The sequence below is a fragment of the Patagioenas fasciata genome, chromosome 5 (assembly GCF_037038585.1).
Source record: "Patagioenas fasciata isolate bPatFas1 chromosome 5, bPatFas1.hap1, whole genome shotgun sequence".
NCBI classification, from domain to species: domain Eukaryota; kingdom Metazoa; phylum Chordata; class Aves; order Columbiformes; family Columbidae; genus Patagioenas; species Patagioenas fasciata.
The window spans coordinates 1,544,839-1,568,475 of NC_092524.1; the positions used below are offsets into that span (position 1 = coordinate 1,544,839).

The window sequence follows — 23,637 nt, forward strand, 5'->3', positions numbered from 1 at the left end:
GTGAAAAGCAACAAATGGAAACACAAGCAAGGAAAGATAGGTACACTTCTTGCTATATGCATCTTTGGGGATGTAATCGTTGGTTTTGTCTGTTAAGAAGCTGACTGTCTCCTCATCAGTCTCTTGAGTGCCTCCCTCACCTCCTGGTTCCTCAGGCTGTAGATGAAGGGGTTCAGCATGGGGATCACCACTGTGTAAAACACAGAGACCACCTTGTTCCCCTCCACAAAGCTGGAGCTGGGCCGGGCGTAAATGAAGAGGATGGAGCCATAGTAGATGGTGATGGAGACAAGGTGCGTGGCACAGGTGGAGAAGGCTTTCCGCTGCCCCATAGATGAATGCATCTTCAGGACAGCAACCAGGATGGAGGCGTAGGAAGTGAGGATGAGTGCGGAGCGGATGATGACGTTGTAGGTCAGGATGAAATACAGGAGCAGCTGGCAGCTGTCTGTCACGTCGCAGGAGAGCTTCACCACTGGGGTCAAACCGCAGAAGAAGTCATCAATGATACTGGAGTCACAAGAGCTGAGGTTGAATGTGAGGCTGGTAGTGAGGATGGAGTTGGCAAAGCCATTGAGGTAGGAGGCAGCCACCAGCCCCATGCACAGCTTCTTGGACATGACAGCGTTGTAGAGCAGCGGGTTGGAGATGGCCACGTGCCGGTCGTAGGCCATCGCTGCCAGCAGGTAGCACTCGATACCGGCTGAGCCAGCGGAGGCAAAGAACTGAGCAGCACACCCCGCGAAGGAGATGCTCTTGTCCTCGGAGATGCAGTTCAGGAGGATCTTGGGGATGTAGACGGAGGAATAGCAGAGATCCAGGAAGGACAAGTTCCCAATGAAGAAGTACATTGGGGTGTGGAGCTGTGAGCTACGGCGTACCACCGTGATGAGGGTGACGTTGCCCACGAGCGTGATGATGTAGATTAAGGTGAACACTGGGAACAAGAGAAGCTGCAGCTTTGGGTCGGTGGTGAAGCCCAGGAGGATGAAGCTGGTGACCGAACTGTGGTTCCTCTCCTCCGTGGACAGGGGAATGGGACTTAATTAGAGACATGGATCATGGTGGATCATTTGATATTTGCAGTGCGGGGCCTGGGGCTGCTGGCCAAGGGAAGGGTGTCCATGTTGCTAGCGTTCCTCTGGACCAAAACACACACACGCAAAGGAAAAAAGCAGAGTAAATTTTGCGTTGAGAAGGGCTGCACTGTTACAGTTTTGGTTGGGCTACTTTATGTCAAACGGAGGTTTGGCGTTTGCATCATTTTGCATCACTTTGAAAGCTGCGTTTGTGAACATGTATACACACACACACAGTGCATGGTGCTATGTGTGCAGGGGTGCACACAAACAGTTTCTATATATTGCATATAATGTATTAAATTTTAATGAAATATATACAGAAGAGAGGATACGAAAAGATGGGTGGGTACATACATGCACGTATGTTTACATGCATATCTGTAGGTATTTGCTGACTGTGTGTTCCCTGACTTTTGTGAATGCGAAATCTCAGTCCCAGCCTTGTATTAAATTACTTGGACACTGAGACTCCTTAGTTTGAAGTACATAGAGAGAAACTGGAGACACGTGTTGAAGACACATGCAGGTAGATTCGCCATCTGATGCAAACCAACGCAGTTTGATTGGATTAATTTTCATGACTCACACCAGTAAAAGCACCACCTCGTTGAGTTTTCTGTTTTGCACGAGTGAACATTGAATGATCAGACATACGCCCTAAAATTCATAATTACAAATGTGTGTATCTGGGAAGACCTTTATTTTTGGAAAGATGGCTGAAAGCAGCAGTCTTTTAGGGTGATCGCACACCCGAGTACAGGCACACTTGCATCTACAAAAGTTGGAATTAGTGTCACCTGACATTGTCAGTCTAAAAACGAATAATTGAAGGCCTTTCACAGGCAGTGAAAGTTACAAACCCTTCCATAGGGAGGCCAGAACATGAGCTGCGTCCTGCTGCTTCCTCACAACTTCCCCTGTCCTCCAACCCTCTTTGGTGTCCCTGGTGCCAACTGCTTCTCAGAGGTGCTGCCACGGGCTTGATGACTTTCTCGTCTGGCCTCATATGTCCGTTCTAGTATTTGTCATCAGGTAACACAAAATGTGGGCAGAGAGACGAGGAGACAAAGAAAAACTAATCCCCTTGAAGATTTATCTTCTTGGCTACCCGTGACACCGTAGCCCTTGTTGGCGCTTGTTGCCCAGAAATACTTACTCATGGTGTTGGCCAGCAAGCGCTGATGGGATCGCAAGTTTAGAGATCACGAGAACAAAAGCACGGTGACGGTGTCTGCGTGACATCCCCGCCGCTGTGTCCCCGCCTGCCCAGCGCTGCCCGTGGCGGGTGACCGGGGATATTTATCCATTGCTTCGTTCTACATTTCCTCAAGGACCTGGTCCCTGGGGTGTGCAGTTCAATTCTTCAGCATGTTCTTTGCACTGAAATAAGCTATTGCCGCACAGTTGTGCAGCCCCCACAGTTACTCCCTGCACCCCAGAAAGAGAATTTTCAGAGCTTTCTTGGGTCTCCGTGTTACATGCTCATTATTTTCACCGCTATAACTGCAGAACAAAGCTGCAATCTCAAGAACTCCCAAATTATTTGCGTTTAGTTGCTTATGTCTTTTTACCTATCTGAACCTGGGAGGAAAGAAGAATTGAATCTCCCCCGTCACCTCCAGTTCCTCGGGCTGGGGATCACCAGGGTGTAGACAACAGTCATCACTTTTTCCTGGTCCAGGGAATAACCTGAACTCTGCAGTCAATGGGGAGAAGTGGGAACTTTTATGCAATATTCAGATAAGCTATTTAGAACGTTTATTTTGGAGCAAGATTGCTTCCTAGAGAAGCTGGCAACAGGGTGGAGGATGGCCAGGTGAAGAAGTCCACACCTGTAGATGACAATATCATGCTCCGACTCAACAGCTGGCATGCTAAATAAAAGCACTGAGGTAGCTGTAACTGATCTGGAAAAGAAAAAGCGAAAACAAACTACAACCCCATAATTAGCTTTTCATTTCTCAAAAGATGTTGTTTCCAATTTCATTTCGGTATTTCTTTCTGGATCACTTCAAGCTGGGATGCACGATGAGAAACCCCACGCCAACCCAGGGGAATGGCTGTGGCGATGAGCAGCAGACCATGCACCGTGCGCTGATGCTGCTGAACGATTCATTTCACACCTGATCATTACTGGTTTTCTTTTCCCCTTTGAGCGATTCAGTGCTCATAAGTCAGTGTTGAAATGGTATAGATTTTGGTGGAACTAAATTAAACTTCAAGCACGGCTTATGAGCGTATTTGGAGGGAGCTGCTGGTGACTGCAAAGTGAAATAAAGTCTGAGGTTTCTGCTCCTCCTGGTTGCCCCCTGAGGAGGATGTGATTGTGGGGTCTGTTTCTCAGGGTGAGTTCTGTAATTCAATTTTGTGCAGAAACTGTGGAAGAACCTACATAAATCGTGAAGATTAGGGAAAAATCCAACTGTTTTAATGCATCACAGGCTTTCTCATATACAATAAACTGTTCACTGTCTAACTGATGCAGCTCTTTTATACGAAGAGCGGTTTAACAGGTTTAGCATCCTTCTCCTGCACTTCACCAGAGCATCCTTCACCTCCTTGTTCCTCAGGCTGTAGATGAAGGGGTTGAGCATGGGGGTGACCACAGTGTAGATGATGGAGGCCACCTTATCCAGGCTGCCGTGGCTCGACGCAGGTTGCAGGTACATGAAGAATATCGTCCCGTAGAATAAAGAAACGGCCATCAAATGTGAAGTGCAGGTGTGGAAGGCTCGGGACCTGCTCCGTGCCGAGCGCATCCTCAGGACCGTGTGGAGGATACAGGTGTAGGAGGCCAAAATGATCGTGCTGGTGCCCACCGTGTTTATGAGGACAAAGGCAAAGATGACCATCTCACTGATGTGGGTGTCGGAGCACACGAGCTTCAGCACGGGGCCGATGTCGCAGAAGAAGTGGTTGATCCGGTTGGGGCCACAGAAGGAACCCCCAAACGTGCAGCTGGTGTAGGTGATGGCGCTGAGAAAGGCCAGCAGATAGGACGAGGCCACCAGCCGCCGCCTGACGTGGCTGGAGATGACGGTCATGTACAGCAGGGGGTTGCAGATGGCAACGTAGCGGTCATAGGCCATGGCGGCCAGCAGGTGACACTCGGCGGTGGCAAAGAAAGCGAAGAAGTGAAACTGTATTGCGCAGCCAACGAAAGAAATGGTTTGGTTCTCCGATAACAGGTCCGCCAGCATTTTGGGGGAGATGACTGTGGAATAGCAGACGTCAGCGAATGAAAAGTGGGTGAGGAAGAAGTACATGGGGGTGTGGAGGCTGGGAACCACCCAAGCCAAGACCATAATCCCAATGTTCCCCACCAAGGTGACAATGTATATCAACAGAAACAACCCAAAAAGAAGAGCCCGCGCACATGGGCTGTCTGTAATTCCCAAGAGGATGAATTTAGTCTGCGTGTGATTTCCCCCCATGACCAGACGTTACCTGCTGAGGCAAAAGGAACAACATCAAAATGATTAAAAAAATCGAGTTTCAGTTTTGGACCCTATTTCAGTTTATCCTCAGTTTAACTGCTGCACTTTGGTATATTCTGCTGCAGTTTCTAAACTCAAATTGTATATGCTTTTTGTTTTTCAGTTGTGGTACTTAGAAAAGAACAAGGACTTGAAACAACCCAAACATCCTTTTTTTGTCCTATGCTTGGATACTTAACACTATGGATTTATTCTAGCACTCGTGTTTTCAGATTTAATAAAATAATCAGACCTTTATTTGCTCTCAGTGTGAAAGAAATGTTATTCCAGAAGACATTGCAGAGGAACCTTGTAGGATTGCACATAAACCTGGAGCAACAGAAAGTCACGGTTGTGGTGAAATGCAGATTACACAGCGCTAACGACCTCCAGACGTTTTCCCTTGGCTTTTAATCATTATTCCAGCCTTCAAATCACATTTATCAAATTATTATATATACAACAGATAAAATTTGTATTGATAAAGTCATGATTTATACCCTTATGAGCTTCATCGTGTGGAAGCATCCTAAAAACATGGGCATTAAGTCAAGACGCTTACTTGAGAACTGAGTTAATTTTAAAACATGCTGATTTCAAAGGCTGATTCGTTAATAACTGTATTTTGCTGACAATTTGAAATGTTGTATTTCTTTATAACAAAATAAGACTCATCCTTACATAAATCAGCTCATCTTGCTCTAGTTGCCTAAGTAAAAGAGAAACAATTTGCATAAGCCATTACTCCCTCTTATTATAAAGAAAACCTACTTTGGTAAGGCTGTTTTCCAACAGAGTCCAATAAAAGAGGACATGACATGAAGAAGAAAGACCACTGCCTAAAGGCAGGTGAGACTTTGCTTTGTCTTGATGTTTCGGCTTCTCCTGCATCTTCACTGCTATCGAGTGATGGGAGCCAAGAGTTTACCCCAAATCTACACATCGGTGCAACCTCTATTAACCATCTGATGTGAGATGTGCTCCTTTCCAGGATCAAATAGCTGAGCTTGTAGGTGACAGGGCTGTAAATATGGTTGCTCGTGTCCTCATGGGAGAAAACCTCCAGGGCTGCTCATGGCAGGGCTTATGAGAGGGGAAAAATGAAAATAAAGAAGAAAAAAGGGGTGAAATGCAATTCTGAAAGATGTCACGTGGGTGAGGCATCACTGGGCACAGACACACCATGGCAGCGGTGACCGGTTCATATGGTGCTTCTGAGATACTTGTGGATTGTGCAAAGGTTTCGGTCTGACCTTCCCAACAGAATGAAAATGGGTTTGGAGACATTTCAGGTCTTTTGGAGGATCCTCAAATGGTTCACAAAGCACAACTGACGCTGGAGCTGCCGATGTCCCTCTGTGGACATTGGACAGCCCAGTTTTCCAGCAAGGGTGGGATGATCCACACGAATGTACCTGTGGCACAGATGTCCACACCTGAGCAGGTGACTCTGGGCATCCCCTATAATCAATGGTGGCAAATGGGCATTTTCAAACAGTGATTAATTGCTCCAGAGTGAACTAATAGGCCTTAATGGTCTGACCAGCCTCACCTGGGCTCTCCACCCCCACCCTCTGCCCATTTGCCCAGGAGCTCTATTTAAGCTCAGCCCAGGGACTTGGCTTCTCTTTTGAGTTATGCTGGGGGAGTACTGGTTTCCAGTTTAGCAATAGGTGTGTGCACCCATGGATTCCTTTGATCTGCACCTTGGCTTGATAATGAACCTCTCTAGAAGTTGCTGGACCCGACCCTGACCAGGGACTTGACTTGGTTTGACCTCGGACCTGCCTCATCACCACCAACTTGCCTGATAGTCTGGAGTCTTGGCCCAGATCTGTGGGCCTCGCTCAGGTACGGTGGGATGGTCCCCTGCACACCATGGTGTCCCCCTTGGCTCTGTTGAAGAGCACAAACCCCCATGGTGTTCGCCAACCTCTAGAACACAACCCACCACCCACGGCCCTCTGCACCCACAGCCCACCCAGCGCTCACGCCCCTGGAAGTCTCTTTTAACAACTTTCTGCTGCACGTTAACCCTTCAAAATGCATTGAATAGTGACTAAATACTCACAAATTATTGTGTTAATATACAGCACTAAGCGTTGGACAGTGACAGTTCCTAAATGTGCTGTTTAGTGGAATTTTTCAGTATGTATATCCAAATGTAAAGATGTACATTAAAGCCATGGTGTGTTAGTTGTACTAAACTTAATATTTTTATTTTTTCTCTAATTTTCTCAAAGCATGTAGTTATGTGTATCAGAAAGACCATTAACTGTGGGATTTAACTGGACAAATTTGAAGTTTAATAGGTAAACACTAAATCTGACCTTGGTCCCGCTCCCCCACAGGAGCAGAAGACCATGGTTCTTGTTAAAATAAACATGGGTGAACTTTGTCTCATAAAGACATAATATTGCATATAGGAAATGTATGATGACTGATGAATTTAACTTCAGGGTGGCTGAAACCCACCCAGCCTATGGGTCATGTCGCTACCATATGTCACATTTCAGTTTATATGTTCATGTTTTTTATTTGCAACTCCTCCTTTCCATTTCTATCTATTATAGGAGGAAAATGAATAAGTCAAAAAATATCCTTAGATGAGGCAACACACAACACAGCTGCAGAGCTGATACAAGGGAGATGAATTTAGTGATAAACATTTTGAGGTTTATACCTAATTACTGGATAACGGTTAGTGTAAACGCTTTCTACAAATAGCTTTTCCTTCCTTGTCATTCTTTTGCAAGAAGTAACTGGAATACATGTTTTTATTTCCCTTTTCAAGAAAAGAGGGGGTGTTCTGAGTTGTATCTGGAGGGCTGGTAATGAAGTGGGAACAAATGTGAATCAGCAGTGAAAGGGTTGGCTCAGAAACTCTCCAAACATAAACACGGCTGTTAAAATATTGTCACTTACGGAGCTGCACCCAACCCAAACACTTGCCTGGGGTCATCACAGTTGTTTGCATGGCTTTTCTCTGCCGAGATTTGGGTTCGCTCGTGCAGGTTGTGCTGGTTTCCAGCACCATGGAAGGTTTTCTGCTGGGTTCCAGCTGCTCCTCCAGAAGGTCATGGGTTCCTGAAAGTCCTGGAGTGTTTGAGCCATCCCTTTGGCCAAGAGAAGACTGGAGGAGAAGCTGGGACACCTGTAGCTCGTGTTGGTCCATATGTTGTGCTGACCTGGGGCAAGGTGAGCTCAAACCCATCCCATGTGTCCATCTCTCAGCCAGTCCTCTGGGTTCTCAGTGACACTGATGGAGAACCTGTCCATGTGGCAATGTGTTTGGTCTCCTTTGGCCATGGCAAATCCCTCTCTGGGCTCTGCTGAGTCTGTTGATCCATCTAATCCCACCTGAGATAGCACAGGATGTATGGACACAGGCCTGCTGAAATTACCCATGTGCCAATGCATAATGTTGTTGACAACTGAGAGATGAATAAATTCCATTTACGGATGGAATATGATCCAAATATGGACTGTTAGTTATATGGTGACTCTGTCTGTCCTGTGAGTTTAATCTAAAAGCCTAGGCTTCCATTTTCAAAGGGAAAAATCAGCTACACTGTAAACTCCAAAAAATGCTCCAGGCACTGAAGTAAGTTGGTATCTATTGGGTGTGATGAGCAGAGGCAAATTACTCTGAAATGACCATGAATATGCTATCGATTTTCTGTTAGCCAAAAGGAAAATACGCAGAAAGAATAGGATTTGCACCATCTCTTATCAGAACAGGCTGTGATGGGAGATCTTGCCATAGAGGAGGAGCAGAACGATCTGTCTCTGCAAAAGAGAGGAAAAATGGGCAGCTGAGATATTCCCAGAAATATCGAGAGCACGGGGGAAAAGGAAGATTAATGGACTGTCTATCCATCTTGTTGTGATCTCCCTGTACTTAGGCATTGCCTGGAGGCTTGGGTCAGCCGTCATCTCCTGTAATCCCGACCATCTGCTCCAGGCACCCATCCAGAGCTAATTACAACTGCCTAAGCTGCTTGCAAGAAGTGTTTAAGACACTTGGAGTAAATTGCCCTTTGGATGCACCTTCTCACCTCCCCCTTGGTCTTCAGAGGGGCTTGTGAAGATTAACTTGTGTGTCTCCACCTTTCCCGTCCCCTGAGGCTGCCAAGTGTCGTGGCAGTTATTGATACTTGTGACAATAATTAGCACGGGGTTCTGCATCCGTAGCTGAGCTTTTATTAGGAGTTCAGACTGTTGTGACTCTCCTGGATCCTCATTAAGGAGGTGGCAACATACAATCAAGATTTGTGTCTCTTAGACACCTGAACTGTAGCTAAAGCCGTGACAAACACTGGCTCCCTGAGGAGAGGTGTCCATTGCCCAAAAAGACCTGCAGACACACATAAAAGCAACACGTTGCTGCAAGTGAAGAACTTCATCTAATTAAAATATGCAGGAGGCTCTCGAAGGCTTAAGAGAGATGTTCTGGTTCGTCTGCAAGGATGGCTTCAAGGACTGGTCCTCCAGATTTATTGTGGGGACATCCTGAGGCTGTGGTGGCATCCAAAGGGACAGAGACCCTGCAGCTGGTAGGAGGAGGTGACCCCTGTCCGTAAGTAAGTGTGACCCTTACCCAAAAGGTCCTGGTGAGCTCTGTTGGACTGTCCTGCTCTGGTATCAACCCCACCTTTGGGGTGCTTTATACCAAGTAAAGATTTGCTTCTCTGTGTGGGTTAGAGATGAAATATTTCTGCTGGGATGCACTCTGGTATTTTGAATTCAACAGATCAGAAATTGTGATGCTTATGGTATGTTTAGGGAGCCTGGGAGAAGAGAAGTGGAGAGCGCTCTCAAGGAAAGATTAACCCACCCACTGTCCCTGAAATAAAGTGATATTCACTTTAAAAAGTAAATAATGTTCCTATAAAATACTCTGCTGATGGAGAATAGTTCTTCAATGAGTCTTCTAACCCTGGTGCTCATCTGGTAGGGCAAGCCTTTGACTTTCTTCTTTAATCCTGTAAAGATGTAATTGTTTAATTCTGAACCTTTGTGTTATCGGGGATGGAAACCTGTATTTCCCATTTTCGTTCGGGTGAGCAGCTCGACTCGGTGCCTCAACTCAGGCAACCCCAGCTGAGTGAGTTTGGCTCAGCACAGCTCTGTGGTCTCATCCATGGTGTTGACTCCTCTTTGAGTGCCCTGACCACCAAATGCCACCCTGTGCCACCACCACGCTCCCTCTGAGGTGGTTTTCCTCCTCAGATGGCACCTTAAAACAGTGATTTACCAGTCTGGATCTTTTTTTTTCCCCCTTGACCATTCCCATCCCTCATGTTTTCTGCTGGTGGTCCCAGCCAGACCTTGTTTTCACCCAGAAACGAGGTGCAATTTGCAGTTGGGTGCTGCTGTTTGCACAAGGAGAGCACCCCGTGTGACGTTATATTCCAGGACAGCACAGTGGATCCCACTTCTCTCTGGGTTTAGTCAGCGTGATACCGCTGGCTCATGCTCCTGAACACCCACATTTGTCTCCTGACCCTTAAATCACTTCTGAAAACCAGGTTTCATCTCCCAGACCACTTCTGGAAATACAAGGCATGATTAATATGACCGAATCATGATGTTTCGTGATGCCTGCTGTCCTCTATCAACAGAAACTCGTTTACTAAAGGGTTGATTCATCATTTGTTAAACCCACATCAGCTTTTTGTGCAGGAGACCGTAACACTGTGGGTAACACCTTTGCTCTGAATGTCATGGGGGAATCACGACAGGTTTTATGGTGTTTACTCCCTTATTTGTGTATTCTCTAAATTGTACCAAGGAAATGCTGGGTGCTCACCCCAGTTTAAAATAACAGCTTCTGACACAGATTGTGCTCATGGTCTCCCTGGCTTCCCCTCCCCAAGGTTTCCGAGACTGTAATATAAAACTCCTCATGTTCTGAATGAGTTTTAGGACCATGCAGCACCCCCTCCTCTGTCCCTCCCCATCTCCCAACAAATTAAAGACCCTTTTCATTACCACAGTGTCTTTTCCAAAACAAATGAAAGTTACAATATTTCGACATTTATATCAAACTATTACAATTTTAAGCAGAGATCTCTTCTTCTGGGCATGTTGTCACGATCAGTTTGAAATAGGGAGCAGTAGAAACAAATCTGGAGAAAAGCTTAATCGCAGGAGGTCAAGTGCAGAACTGATGATTTGGTCTGTGCCACCTGAAACCCTTTTTGCTGCTGTGTCCATCAATCTCATCCAAGTGTAGGTACCAAAATGGGGTTCTGAGGTACAAGTGAACCCTCCTGAAGGTCTGACCTGAGTCAGAAAGTGGGAGAAGGTGTTTGGGAAAGCTGGGATGCTCAGCATTCAGAAGGAACCTCCTCGTTCCTCGGACAAGCTCAGAGCAGATGGTTACGCACAGTCCACCCCCTTCCAGCTCCCTAGAAATCAATGGTCTGGGTGTAAATTATAACTTTATCTCATTTTAGTTTACATAATAAAGACATGGCTTCCACTGTCCTACGTTTCAGGCGTTTTCCTTCCTCGATAGACACGAAGCCCTGGATGACAGAGCAGAATCGTACATGGGTGGCTGAGTTTGTTCTCGAGGGCCTGAGCGACCGAGCGGAGATGAAGGCAGCTCTCTTTGTGCTGCTGCTGCTCATCTACACCCTCACCCTTCTGGGCAACGTGGGGATAATCGTAGTCATCCGAGGTGACCCGCGGCTCCACACGTCCATGTACTTCTTCCTCAGCAGCCTCTCCGTTGTTGACATCTGCTTCTCCTCTGTGGTTGCCCCCAGGACTTTGGTGAACTTTCTATCAGAGAGGAAGACCATTTCCTTCGCTGGCTGCATGGGCCAAGCCTTCTTCTACATCGTCTTCGTGACGACGGAGTGTTTCCTGCTGGCTGTCATGGCGTACGACCGGTACGTGGCCATTTGTAACCCCCTGCTCTACTCCTCTGTTATGACTCGGAGGTTGTGCCTGTGGCTGGTGGTGGGCTCCTATGTGGGGGGTGTCCTCAACTCCATCATACAGATGGCCTTCATCATCAGGTTACCCTTCTGCAGCTCCAATGTCATCAACCACTTTTTCTGCGACGTTCCTCCCCTCCTGGCTTTGTCCTGTGCCAGCACCTACATCAATGAGATGATCCTCTTGTCCTTGGCTGGTGTCATTGAGCTCAGCACCATCTCCACCATTCTGGTCTCCTACATCTTCATCTCCTTTGCCATCCTGAGGATCCGTTCAGCCGAAGGCAGGCAAAAAGCCTTCTCCACCTGTGTGTCCCACCTGACAGCAGTGACCATGTTGTATGGGACAACAATCTTCATGTATTTACGCCCCAGCTCTAGTTACTCCCTGGACACCGACAAGGTGGTCTCTGTCTTCTACACAGTGGTGATCCCCATGCTGAACCCCCTCATCTACAGCCTGAGGAACCAGGAGGTGAGGGATGCTCTGAGGAGAACAGCAGAAAGGATCCCGGTCAGACTCTGAACCCTGCTCTATAAAACCCAACACAGGATTTATCTTGGAGGCTGTGGAGCCTTCACCCATGGACACATTCAAAAGTTGCTTGGATGAGGCCATGGGCAACCTGATGTGCCTGTGAAGTGGGACATCATAGGGTAGTTTTTGATCAGAAGGGACATCTAGGAGATCTCTGGTCCTATGAATGGCAAGTTATCCACACATATACATAGATTGGAGTGTGTACATAAAAATAGAATATTAAATTTCTACCTTATACAATGTATTTATCTATGATGCAATATATTCTTGTATTAAATGTGTATGACAGCACATCCATGTTAGTGTTTTTTCTTGTTACCCTCTACCCTCAGTTTAGCTGCTCAGTAAACAGATGTGGGAAATATTGTTGGTTTTAGTAGAAAAATGTCTATACCAGAGAAATGCTGAATAATTTAATGGGTGGTGTTGGGCACTGGGGGGCTCAGTGACTTATGGTGCTGTGAAAAGTTCTTCCTTGGATGGCTGGAAACACAAGATCCAAATGGATAAACTTGGGAGTTTTAGTGCATTTAGGGGGTGATGGTGAATAAACCAAGTGGATGAAATACAAAATCTTGAACAGGTCTGTGTTTGAAGCCAGGCTGCTGAGCTGAATGGCAGGGTTAAAGTGATCTCTGTCCCTTCCTTTTAGGAAACCATACACCTTTCTCCTTTATTTCCCCCTACAACTTCTCCCTTTCCAAGGCTCGAAACCAAGCTCTAATTAGATTCCTGATTTATGCCCACAGCGGTTTGTTAAGAACAAAGCCAATAATATTATCAGTAGAGTTGGCATCCTGAGATTTGCACTTTGGAGCGAGGCAGTGGGGAAAAGGAATTAAATAAACACCACATGCTGAAACAACAGCAAAAAGAGGATGATGATAATAATAATAATCTTTATTTCCCATGCAAAAATTCTTGCCAGAAAGTGCAGCTCCCCCCTTTTCACCATTTTCTGAGCAGAGACTTTTCATCGCTGTGGGAATTCAACACCACCAGGGGGAACATAACCGCGATATTTGTCCTCCCCCAAAATAACTTTTCTATTTCCTTAGCAGTTGAGCACTGGAAGGTCAGGTAATGTCACCATCCTACCAGGCTCCTCTGGGAGGGCACATGGAGAGGATGGTCCAGGAGGGAAGAGGTTTGGCTGGGGCCTGGATGAGGATTTTTCCACCTGCAAACACTTGATCTCAGCTGCGTTGTCAAGAGCGGGGAAAATATCCTCGAAACACAGGGAAAAATAACCCAAACAGGGACCTCACACTGGTCAGCACCTAGAAATCGTCATCCTTATTATTATTGCAATCAAGATTATTAATGTATTGATATTTTATTATAGTAGTTGTTGTCATTGCTTTTATTTTTGTTATTTTATATTTTTAATTTATTATTTATTATTATTATTATTATTATTATTATTATTATTATAATATTTTTATTTACTACTTTTATTCTAATTTTTCATTGTATTATTACATACTTGATTCTAAAGCTACCAGCCTGACGCTGGCTCTTGCGGTTTGCAAGGCACGACAGTGCACAAATCGATCTATTCTTCAGACCCCCTTTTCCTTATCAAAAGTTGTGTTTCATCCACTTCTGGATAAAATCCATGCCTGTTTATAGGTGAATGACTTCTGTTGGTTCCTTCTCTGCACCGCTGTGCTCTGGTGTTGGCCCTAAGAGATGTGAAGTGGCCATAACAGCTGCTGGAGAGGGGAAAATAGATAGAAAAATACTGATGAGGGTTTCTTATACATCGTCACCATCTATTGGGCATTGGTGGGAATATCTGTTCCTTTTTATTTAAGGTGAAAACATCTTTTTTGTTCAACCGCTAGTAAGCCTTGGCTGGCTCAGTGCTTTGTTCTTCTTCAGGAAACAGGGAAATAGCATCTAAATAAATCAGAACCATCCTCTCTCCAGCTGGCTGAGCCCATTTACATCAGTTATTTCCCCAGCGTCAGCTCTAGAGCCTCTTAAAAATAAATGGGCAATGTCAGATGTTTAAACAGTTTCTGACCAAGTTCCCCTTGAAATGATGCTTTAAACTGCCTTTTTTTTCTGTTTTCCTAATGCAATTCTTGGGTGAGATTTCAGGTTCTATGAAATCTAGATTATCGAGTTTGCTCTGCCCTATGATATATATATATATATCTTTAAGTCTTAAATAATCCAGGCTAACCATACACAATTTGAAGTGATAATTCCTGATATTTTAAATTATTTAATTATTATTTTAAAATTGTTTAATTACTGTTTAAATTATTAGCTCCTGCATCATCTTTTTCCTATGGATCTACGGCCCATCTTCACTCCTGACAAAGCCATCCCAGATTTCACAATAAAGGCAAATGAAAATACATAGAGAGCTGAACTTCTAGCCCACGCAGGTGAAGAATTTGGGTTTTGTGCAGTTGATTTACGCAAGTCACGTCCATCACCACCCAAATAATCCCAGGTGAGCGCTGGGATAATGAGTTAAGTGGCTGAGGTTGCCTATATAGGTACCTGGCTCCTGGCTGAGGGTGCTGGATTAATCCTGGTGATGTTTGTGGGGAATGAACCCACGTTTTGGTGTGAAATGCTGAGCGTTATGTGGATAAAATTAGGGTCTTTCTCTATTGTTGTTTATTTTGAGCAGACAAAGAGGTGAGTTTTGTCCTTTCCTGTAGGAGCTGCAGCGGGTGCAAAGACCTCTCAGCTTGGGGAGCAAAGTGTGCCTGGAGTTGCTGGTTGGAAAATAAAGGCAGATACATCAAAATGAAAATTAATGCTGTTTTTCTTCATTTGTTTTCATTCTGAGCACCGTGTAAACTGAGAGAAGGACGAGCTGCATTTCCCATTGCACGCAAGCTGCACTCAGGGCTGAACGCTTCCAAGGAGGGTTTAGAATAGAGATATCACCCATGCAGTGGAGGAACATCAATTAACCATCTTTTGGGGTTTTTTAGGATGTATGAAGCTACAGAAAGCATCATTTTTGAGTTGGTATTGTTCAAGTAACACCTTCTGGTGTCATTAATTTAAGAACCACCTTGGTTATATTGTGATCTGGCAGTGCAGGATGTCGGGACCCCTTTGAGCTGAGCATCACTTGGTCCGACACCTCCCCGCAGATCAGGACTGTTCTGTTCTGTTCTGTTCTATTCTATTCTATTCTTATTTTTTTATTTTTTTATTTTTTTTTTTTTTAATTTATTTTTCTTTTCTTTTCCCCCCAGCTCCGTGACCACCGTGAAGGACCAAACTCTGGACACACAGGCAGATACCGCATGGGAGAAGACCTGTTGGACCTTTGGACCTTTCCAGCTGGAGCGGGAGCAGCCGTGAGTACCAAAACCACTTCAAATAGCACAAATCCCACTGTGAAAATCCCACCTCATCCCACAGCATCCGCAGGGTCCCCGGGACGTGTGGCCGAGTGTCCCCCTCTCTGCTTCAGGGTGGTGAGGATGAGAAACCAGAGGGATGCTGGGGGCATTGCATATTAAACCATCTTATGAATGAGGTTTTTCTGCATTCACGAGACAGTTTGGGCTGTAAGATGCTTAAAACACCAGTCAGCCAAACAGTGAATTTTAGCTCTATAGATCTGGAACCTTCCCCTTGTTTCCATGCTAAGATTTTGGGGATTATGTTCACCTTGACATCAGGATAATGGGTCCCTAACCCTGAAGGCTTCACTCGGCTGTTGGGTCTTGGCAGCCTCTGGTGTTTCTACTGCTCATAACATCACAAATTAAATCTCGGAAAACACTAGAGATGGGTTGCTTGGTGAGTCCTGGGGCAGTTTGGGGAAAGGTCTTGTACCATTTTGTCCACGAGATGCAAAACCTTGCAGAATTTGAGTAGGAAAGTGTCACAAATGAAGGTCCTTTCCCCAGGAGGACGCGGAGAAATATTTGGGGGTTTGCTGGGACTTATTGAGCAGAGCGTGGAGCACCCACCTCATCCAAGGCAGCAAGGCATGGGGTTTTAATTTAAATGATCTCTGTTCTAGTGGGTGTCCTCGAGCTGCAGATGTGGTTCCTGGTGGGCAGCACGGACACGGCACAGCCCACAGCCCTAGAAACCTCCTGGGTTTCGTATCTGCACCTCGGGTGGCTCCGTGCAGAGCAGTTGGCTTCTCAAGTAAGAAACAGCGCGGTCGAGCTTTAGTTAATGGTGAAATTCGGGTCAATTCTCCAACGCAGTCAATGTCTGCACCCAGGCAAGTGGACGCTGCCTCAGGGGGAGGATTCGGCCCCAAACCGCTCCGTGTTCGTTATTTGTGACGCACCCTCCGGCACCACGCGAAGCCTCGGACGCTGCTTTGCCTCCGGCGTCTCGACACGGGCGGCGAAACGCGGCTCTAAATCCCCATTAATAACAACGGGAGAGCAGACGTGTACCATTGGTCTTGTACCAAATGGGATGTCTGGGTCTGGATGGGAACCTCACCCCCTCAACAAGGGGTTATCAAGATAACGATGGCTTTCAAGTTTGGGGCTGTTTGTCAGACGCACAGACTCTTGCTTTGCTCTCTGGTGTAGCTCTGTCAAGCGATGATTAATGTTATCCAGGCAAAATCAATGTTTATTTATTCTATCTGTCACAGAGCGTGATTTTAGGAGCTGCTGATTTCTCCCCGGTGAGCAGAACAAGCCTGAGATTATCGTTTCTCTCCAAGTTAGACACCACGACTGAAGCAAACACAAATTCTGGCTCTTATTTCTGCACCATCCTACAAGAGGGAAAAATACACTAAGGAAAGTCGTATTTTCCGGTGCTTTCATCTGGAAGAACAGGTATTTATTCCTCACGGACTAACACTGCACTGGGAGCACTCGAAAGATGAGCAATAACTTCATTTTCCAAGCAGTTATTGTGAAAATCATGGACTTCCAAGTGTAAATGGTTTGATTCATTTATGCTTTATTCTGGTATGGTATTGCCCTCCTTCCTTACCTTAAAATATCCACCTGCTTCCACGTGTGTTGCTGGGTCTTGTGTGTGGTTTTCTAAGGTTGAGCAGGGAGATCAGCCTTGAGAACTTGAGGTTTTCCACTCTCAAAGCGAATTAACCTTACATTGACTTAAAGTGGTGTAACTGCTTGATAGTAAAAAATTGGCATTCTTAACATTGTTACAGATGTTGTCAAACATTTTCATTTGAAAGACATAAAGTAGCTGAATTGCTTATATATTCAATATGGTTGAAGATAATTATACATTTGCATCCGAGTTTATTCTCCTGGGCTTCACAACCCAAGAAGATCTGCAGGCGATGTGCTTTGTTGTGTTCCTTGCCATCTATGTGGTCACTCTAGTAGGAAATATGGGAGTAATTATATTGATCAGGATAGATCTGCACCTACACACCCCCATGTACTTCTTCCTAAGCCACTTGTCCCTCCTGGATATCTCTTACTCCTCCACCATCATCCCCCAAACCTTGCTGAACTTTTTGGTGGAGAAGAAGGTGATTTCCTTCGTTGGCTGTGCCGCCCAGCTCTTCTGCTTCGCCACCTGTGCCACCGCCGAGTGCTACGTGCTGGCTGCCATGGCTTACGATCGCTACGTGGCCATTTGCAACCCCCTGCTCTACTCCGTGCTCATGTCCCAGAGGTTTTGCGTTGGGATGTTGGCTGGAGCCTACTTGGCCGGTGTGATCAGCTCCACCATACACACCGTTTCCATCTTTTGCCTCCCGTTCTGCGGGTCGAGGAGGATCAACCATTTCTTCTGTGACGGCCCACCGCTGCTAGCCCTCTCCTGCTCTGACACCCGTATCAACGAGGCAATGGTTTCTGCTGTCGTGGGGTTCAACATCCTAAGCACCACAGTCTTCATCCTAATCTCCTACTTGTTGGTCCTCTCCACCACCTTGCGGCTCCGTCTTGCGACCGGTCGGCACAAAGCCTTCTCCACCTGTGCCTCTCACTTGGTCTCCATCACCTTGTACTATGGCAGCTCCCTCTTCATGTACCTGCGGCCCAGCTCCAGACACTCCTTGGAGCACGACAAAGTGGTCTCGGTGCTGTACTCCGTCACCATCCCCATGCTGAACCCTTTCATCTACAGCCTACGGAATACGGACATGAAGAACTCCATGAGGAAAGCAAAAGGTAGAGTCCTCTCGTCCTTGTCCATCCACGGTTTCTGGTCAACTGAAAGGAGACAACAACCCTGCCATGGTGAGGAGGGTTAGATACTGCACCTTCAAGAATAAAGGTGAGATATCACACCTTCAAGAAGCAGAGACTAAATGCACCTGGAAGCAGGACACCTGGAGAACACGGTTCTCCTTCAACCAGGTCTACACACCAGGTCTCCTCAAACCAAGCCTAGAATGGATGGAACTTCCCCTGCCTGTAGCATAAGACCTGGCAGTTGTCATGGATTTGGCAGAAGGGTGTTGTCCGAAGCAAATGTTATTTAAATATAGCCTAAAATAAGTGTTATTTGTTATTTAAATATTATTTAAATATTATTAAAAATATTAATCAATTTCAGGCTTCAGGGAGCAAAAGGGAGAATGCAGGTGGTGGTTTTGCTCTGCTGACAAACCCGTCAGTGTCTGATCTCTCGTGTTTTATATTAACAAATAACCTCTGGTGATGTTCCTGCTATTAAGAGGACGTTAACTGAATTCTCCATGAATTTGAGGTCCAGAGAACGACATGAGGTCCCATGAAATAACGCTGTGATGGTGCGTTGCTCATCAACACACTTCTCCATCTTGCTTCCCCTCACTTTCATAGCTCGGTATTCTCTATCTGCCCCATCCTTCGTGTTTTCTAAATGTCTGGAACAAAGTTATCATTTAATATTTGCATTAAGGGTTTTAGAATGTCTCTTCACCTGGCAGAAGCTTTCAGGAATCATGGACACTCAGGGTTCACCAGAATAAACCTGGTAAATCTGAATTAATTCTGTTATATGGTCAAAGCAACTGTGTAAAATGATGCTTTTGAACAAACTTGTGCAGAAAGCAGTGAAGTGTACGGAAATAAATATATTTGCTGGAGAGGAATCCCCATGGCCACGGCCAAACCATTCGCACAGCAGATGCTCCGTTGGGTTTGTTTTCAGCACATTTCAATGCAACATTAGATGATCCGTCAGCTTTCCCTGTTGGTAGTAAAGGGCTTTTTCACTGAAACGCTGAAATGGAGAATTTGTGATAGCTGGATGAATAAAATACAAATTGCCCTGGACTTGTTTTTCTTCAAGCTCAGGTGGTCCCTGTGCAGGCCCCTCCTGCAGAGCCGGCCGGGGAGGTGTTGGTGCAGCCAGAAAGGGGAAAACAGAAAGGGAATTTTGCTGAGATAATTGAAATAATTACCAGCAGCAGGTTCCTGAGGGAGAGCGCGGTGCACAAACATCTGAGGATAAAACCCCTTTGCCAGCCTGGGCGAGCTGCTCCCGAGCATCTCCCGCATTGACCACAGCTCCGAGCCATCGGGTGGGCATCTCCAGGACCTGCAGACACCACGTCCTCCAGCACTGCCTTAAACCAAACAGGTAACAAAGGGCTTGAGGTTTCCAGCTGGTGACCCTTGTGCTGCCTCTGGTGTGCTTGGAAGGGTTTTATGTCCCGGTGGCACAAGGAGAACGCGCCCGGTGCTTCGCGGATCTCTCTGTTATTCCTTAACCTGTAACACATTTCACACTGTGACTCCACTGGTTTCTTTTGCTGTTTGTCTACTTCATACAGCAAAAAAATATATTAATTAGTATTGATCAGCTCCAGGAAAATGGACACCGGTCCCTTTTTGTGGGAGCTGGACTCGGTGTTGTAGCTGATGAGGAGCAGGTTGCTTTTTCAAATTCTCACGTTACTGTAGTATTTGTATCATTTAGAAAAAAATATACATTCAAATGATCAATTCATAAAGCTAAACAAAGAAAAACCTAAATAATGCTTCTCTTTTGTTCATATGGCTGAAGCTTCCCACATTTCTGCTGAGATGAGAAGAAGATTCAGAATCAAAGCTTCTGCTCCTCCCTGAAGTCCTGCACAAGTAGCTCCATCTGTACTCGGCAATACTTACATATTGTTATTATTTAAAATGATTTATTTAATATTTAAAACTTTAAAATGTTTAGCATGTTGAAGCTGTTTAAGACATGATGGTTCATATTATGAGTTGGTCACCACCAGTTACCTCTATGGGACGGAAACAGGCACCTCTAGGACACAAACCAGTTAATCCCAGTGATGGAAGTGTTGTCAATGGAGAGAAATTCATGCTTCAAGGATGAGAGTCATCCAGATGGAGCTACACCTACGTCTCCATGACCAGGTGATGTTGACCAAGAAGATCTGAGGTCAATAAAGTAAAATGGGTGGTGCCGGGACTTAATTCTTCCATCAGATTATCCACCTGCGGAGGGGCCGGATGAGGGACGTGGTGGGAATAACCAAGGCGGAGCTTTAAAAAGTTGGGCTTGGATATGTTATTCTATGATGCTGTTGTATGATATGATGTATTTTGAAGCCATTACGTGGGTTTTGGAGCGCGTCACAGCTCAGCGCAATCATTGGAAAGGTGTGTTGGAGATAATAACGCCGCTCCAGCCCTAAGCAGAGATTTTTCTTCAAAAGCCGAAAATTGTACGAATTAAATATCAACAACAAACCCCAAACCGATTGCAAGTGCGTGGCTTTGTCTCATGAGGAAAAGGCTCCTCCAGAGCTGGGGAGGCCACAGGAAAGCACCGATCCAGTCTAAAAAAAAAATAAGAAAGAAAGATAATCCTTAAAATGTCCAGAAATCAGTGGTGAGAATCTGAATTGTCTCTGTTTTCCACATTTTGGCATGTGTTTGTTCGACTTCATTTTTTTTTACACTTCAGCAAATATTTTTCTATTTCTTGGCATATCGTTAGTGCAGTCTATTTAAATCATGGCAGAATTATTCCCTTTTAAAACCTGACTGCGTAATTAGCTCCTTCACTTATTTGATTTCAAAACTTGGATTAAAAGCAGAAATTCACTTTCTTTGTCTTTTTCTAAAAAGAACACACCATTTTCTATTGCATTTACTTTGTGGATTAAACTCCAGCGTTTCCATGTTATTTCTCACTCAGGCATTTATTTCAATGAGCTGTTTTATTTTGATGCAAATTCACCTTAGAGAAATGACGGATGGGGAAAACCTCACTGCTTTGTCCGGCTTCATCCTCTTGGGTTTCTCCGATGCCCCAGAGCTCCAAACCACCCTATTCACCATTTTCTTATCCCTGTATATTTTAATGGTGCTGGGGAACCTGACGATGATCCTGCTCATCAACACAGACCCCCAGCTGCACACCCCCATGTATTTCTTCCTGACCCACTTATCTTTCATAGATTTTTGCCTTTCCAGCACTATCGTCCCAAAGGCTCTGGAGACCTTCCTGATTGGCCAAAGCCGCATCTCTTTCTGGGGTTGTTTTGCCCAGATGTATTTTTTCATTGCTCTGGTCATCTGCGAGTGCTTGCTGCTGGTGGTGATGGCTTATGACCGATACGCGGCTGTGTGCAAGCCGCTGCTTTATGCCACCACCATGAACAGGGCTCGCTCCTACGGCATGATGGCGTTGGTGTACACCGTGGGCTTCCTCAGCTCTCTGCTCCACACCAGCCTGGCGGGGACATTGTCCTTCTGCCGGGCCAGGAGCGTCAACCACTTCTTCTGCGACCCACCTGCCCTCCTGAAGCTCTCGTGCTCCAGCACCCACGTAAATGAGATCCTGCAGGTTTCTAATGCCGGGCTTAACACCTTGGGCTCTGCCCTGCTGGTCCTGGTGTCCTACACCTACATCCTGCACACCATCCTGCACATCCCTTTGGCCAGGGGGAGGCTTAAAGCTTTCTCCACCTGCGCCTCCCACCTGGTTGCTATCACCATCTTCTACGTGCCGGGCACTCTGGCCTATGTCCAGCCTCTCAAGGCGAGCTCGCAGGATCAGGCAAAGCTGGTCTCAGCGTGTTACACCATCCTGATCCCCGCCCTCAACCCCCTCATCTACAGCCTGAGGAACAAGGAGGTGAAGGGGGCCCTGAGGAAGCTGTGGGTGCAAAAGTTGCTGCCACAACTACCCAAGCTTTGAAAAATGCATTATTTGCAGCTCTTCGGTGCTTTAGAGGTAATGAAGGAACATGTGCTATTGGTCATTAGCGGGCTGCTTTCAGACAAGGAGACGCAAGGCTATGGAGAACCAGCATAACTAATTGTTCTCTGCAAACAACTTCAGTTTAATTGTGGCGTGAGCCTTCAATAATTAATTGGAATAAGTGTCAGTGCTTTCCTAGCAAAATGGAAACACTACCACGATGTTTTGTGTCTAGATTGTGTTAAATTAAAATATTTCCCTCCAAATGGATGCTCAAATTGGAGGTAAATCATTACTAACATTTCTGTTGCCTGTTCAATGATATTTTTTCCCAAATGAACTTGAAGAACTGAGGAGCTGCTCAAGTCAGTGATATATATAGAGATGCTATATGGCCCTGAATCTCTGAATTCTTTCTAGGAGCACTATTAGGTCTGTTCTTGCAAAGGTTTTGCTGAGGAACCCATCGATGAGGTCCCTTCATAAGGGCTGCGAGTGGGAAATACTAATAGCGGTTGTCTGCAGAAGAAGGGCCTGAGAAGGTTTGCAGGATGTGCAGGTCACCCTGTCATGAGAGGCTGGTTTATCCAAAATAAGTGACCTTGGCAACAGCAGGGCAGAATGTGACCATCAGGTCACGATCAGCTGGGACCTCAGGTGCAATTTGTGACCAAGAACCATCAGGAAGCCCAAAGCCGTGGTGGTGGCTCTGGGGACACGGAGTCCTGCTAGCAGCTTGTCATGGGCACACGTGTGTCAGCACATTACAGAGCGTGTCCCGAGCAAAACCTTCTTGGGTCGTCTTGTCTTTACATCTGGCGACCTTCTAATTTTTGGGTGCTCGGTAAGATGTCCAGGCTTTGTGTGGCAATCACTGAGCCCCATGGGGTGAGTTACGAATGCTCCCAAGAGAACAGTAGGCAAAGGTTTTTTAATGTTTAATCAAGCTGCACATTTTGTGTTTAATGAACTCTACAATTTCTGGAAGAACACGTAAGGACGCCGTTGCTTGTACAATGCTAACGTGAATAAATGTTATGCTTTAAAATAAATACCTTTGTAAACCGCGGTCTTCCTAAAAGAACCATAATGAATGAGCGCAATGGCAGCCAGTTTAAATCAGCTTTAAGCTGGCATGGAGTGAAATTACATAGAGCCTTTAATGCAAGTTTCTGATGGTGTTTTCATGAGAAGTTGAGGCATTTGCACAAGTTCTCTGGGAGATGGAGAAGGCGAGAGCTGAAGCCCTTTATTCTGCATAACTCAGAGGAGGGAGGAGGATCATTAACACACAGCAAAGGGGCTCATCGCTCCTTTCTGCTCCGTCCTGTGTGCGTCGGGACACACCAGAGGAGGCTGGACATGGTGCTTTAACAGTGTTTAGGGTAAAAAACACCCAGTTTTCCTCTCCCTGAGACACCTGGGAGTGTGATCACCGTAATCACCATGGGCAGCAGCAGCTGGGGCCCCCACCCACGCCCTCTACCCAGGGCTCA

General features: G+C 45.8%; 5 protein-coding genes across 5 annotated transcripts; 3 read left to right on the forward strand and 2 right to left on the reverse strand.

The window, feature by feature from the left end:
* Nucleotides 1–92: 92 nt before the first annotated feature.
* Nucleotides 93–1,298, reverse strand: OR9G1 (olfactory receptor family 9 subfamily G member 1). Its single transcript, XM_065838285.1, has 2 exons — nucleotides 1,231–1,298; nucleotides 93–1,041 (listed from the first exon to the last, which is right to left on the reverse strand). The coding sequence occupies exons 1-2, from the start codon at nucleotides 1,296–1,298 to the stop codon at nucleotides 93–95; spliced, it is 1,017 nt and encodes a 338-aa protein (XP_065694357.1).
* A 366-nt stretch (nucleotides 1,299–1,664) lies between these two features.
* LOC136101817 (olfactory receptor 5AP2-like) lies at nucleotides 1,665–4,516 on the reverse strand. Its single transcript, XM_065838287.1, has 3 exons — nucleotides 3,618–4,516; nucleotides 2,915–2,989; nucleotides 1,665–1,698 (listed from the first exon to the last, which is right to left on the reverse strand). Exons 1-3 carry the CDS (start codon nucleotides 4,514–4,516, stop codon nucleotides 1,665–1,667), a joined length of 1,008 nt encoding a protein of 335 aa, XP_065694359.1.
* Nucleotides 4,517–11,080: 6,564 nt separating this feature from the next.
* LOC136102132 (olfactory receptor 5J3-like) lies at nucleotides 11,081–12,034 on the forward strand. The gene has a single exon (XM_065838990.2). It carries the CDS (start codon nucleotides 11,096–11,098, stop codon nucleotides 12,032–12,034), a length of 939 nt encoding a protein of 312 aa, XP_065695062.2. The 5' UTR covers nucleotides 11,081–11,095.
* Nucleotides 12,035–17,249: 5,215 nt separating this feature from the next.
* Nucleotides 17,250–19,694, forward strand: LOC136101820 (olfactory receptor 5AP2-like). Its single transcript, XM_065838297.1, has 2 exons — nucleotides 17,250–18,234; nucleotides 19,627–19,694. Exons 1-2 carry the CDS (start codon nucleotides 17,250–17,252, stop codon nucleotides 19,692–19,694), a joined length of 1,053 nt encoding a protein of 350 aa, XP_065694369.1.
* A 1,487-nt stretch (nucleotides 19,695–21,181) lies between these two features.
* On the forward strand, nucleotides 21,182–22,138 carry LOC136101821 (olfactory receptor 8I2-like). Its single transcript, XM_065838298.1, has one exon. It carries the CDS (start codon nucleotides 21,185–21,187, stop codon nucleotides 22,136–22,138), a length of 954 nt encoding a protein of 317 aa, XP_065694370.1. The 5' UTR covers nucleotides 21,182–21,184.
* Nucleotides 22,139–23,637: the final 1,499 nt, after the last annotated feature.

Bases quoted from the DNA above. Each gene is read 5' to 3' on its own strand.
- OR9G1 (XM_065838285.1), bottom strand. From the start codon at position 1,298: ATGTTCACAAACGCAGCTTTCAAAGTGATGCAAAATGATGCAAACGCC. The intron at 1,042-1,230 runs GTAGCCCAACCA...TCTCTAATTAAG, and splicing joins AAACCTCCGTTTGACATAAA to TCCCATTCCCCTGTCCACGG.
- LOC136101817 (XM_065838287.1), bottom strand. From the start codon at position 4,516: ATGGGGGGAAATCACACGCAGACTAAATTCATCCTCTTGGGAATTACA. The intron at 2,990-3,617 runs GTGCAGGAGAAG...TTTCTTTTCCAG, and splicing joins GTGAAGGATGCTCTGGTGAA to ATCAGTTACAGCTACCTCAG. The intron at 1,699-2,914 runs GTGTGGACTTCT...CGTGCAAAACAG, and splicing joins CATGATATTGTCATCTACAG to AAAACTCAACGAGGTGGTGC.
- LOC136102132 (XM_065838990.2), top strand. From the start codon at position 11,096: ATGACAGAGCAGAATCGTACATGGGTGGCTGAGTTTGTTCTCGAGGGC.
- LOC136101820 (XM_065838297.1), top strand. From the start codon at position 17,250: ATGGTTGAAGATAATTATACATTTGCATCCGAGTTTATTCTCCTGGGC. The intron at 18,235-19,626 runs GTGAGGAGGGTT...TGTGCTTGGAAG, and splicing joins GAGACAACAACCCTGCCATG to GGTTTTATGTCCCGGTGGCA.
- LOC136101821 (XM_065838298.1), top strand. From the start codon at position 21,185: ATGACGGATGGGGAAAACCTCACTGCTTTGTCCGGCTTCATCCTCTTG.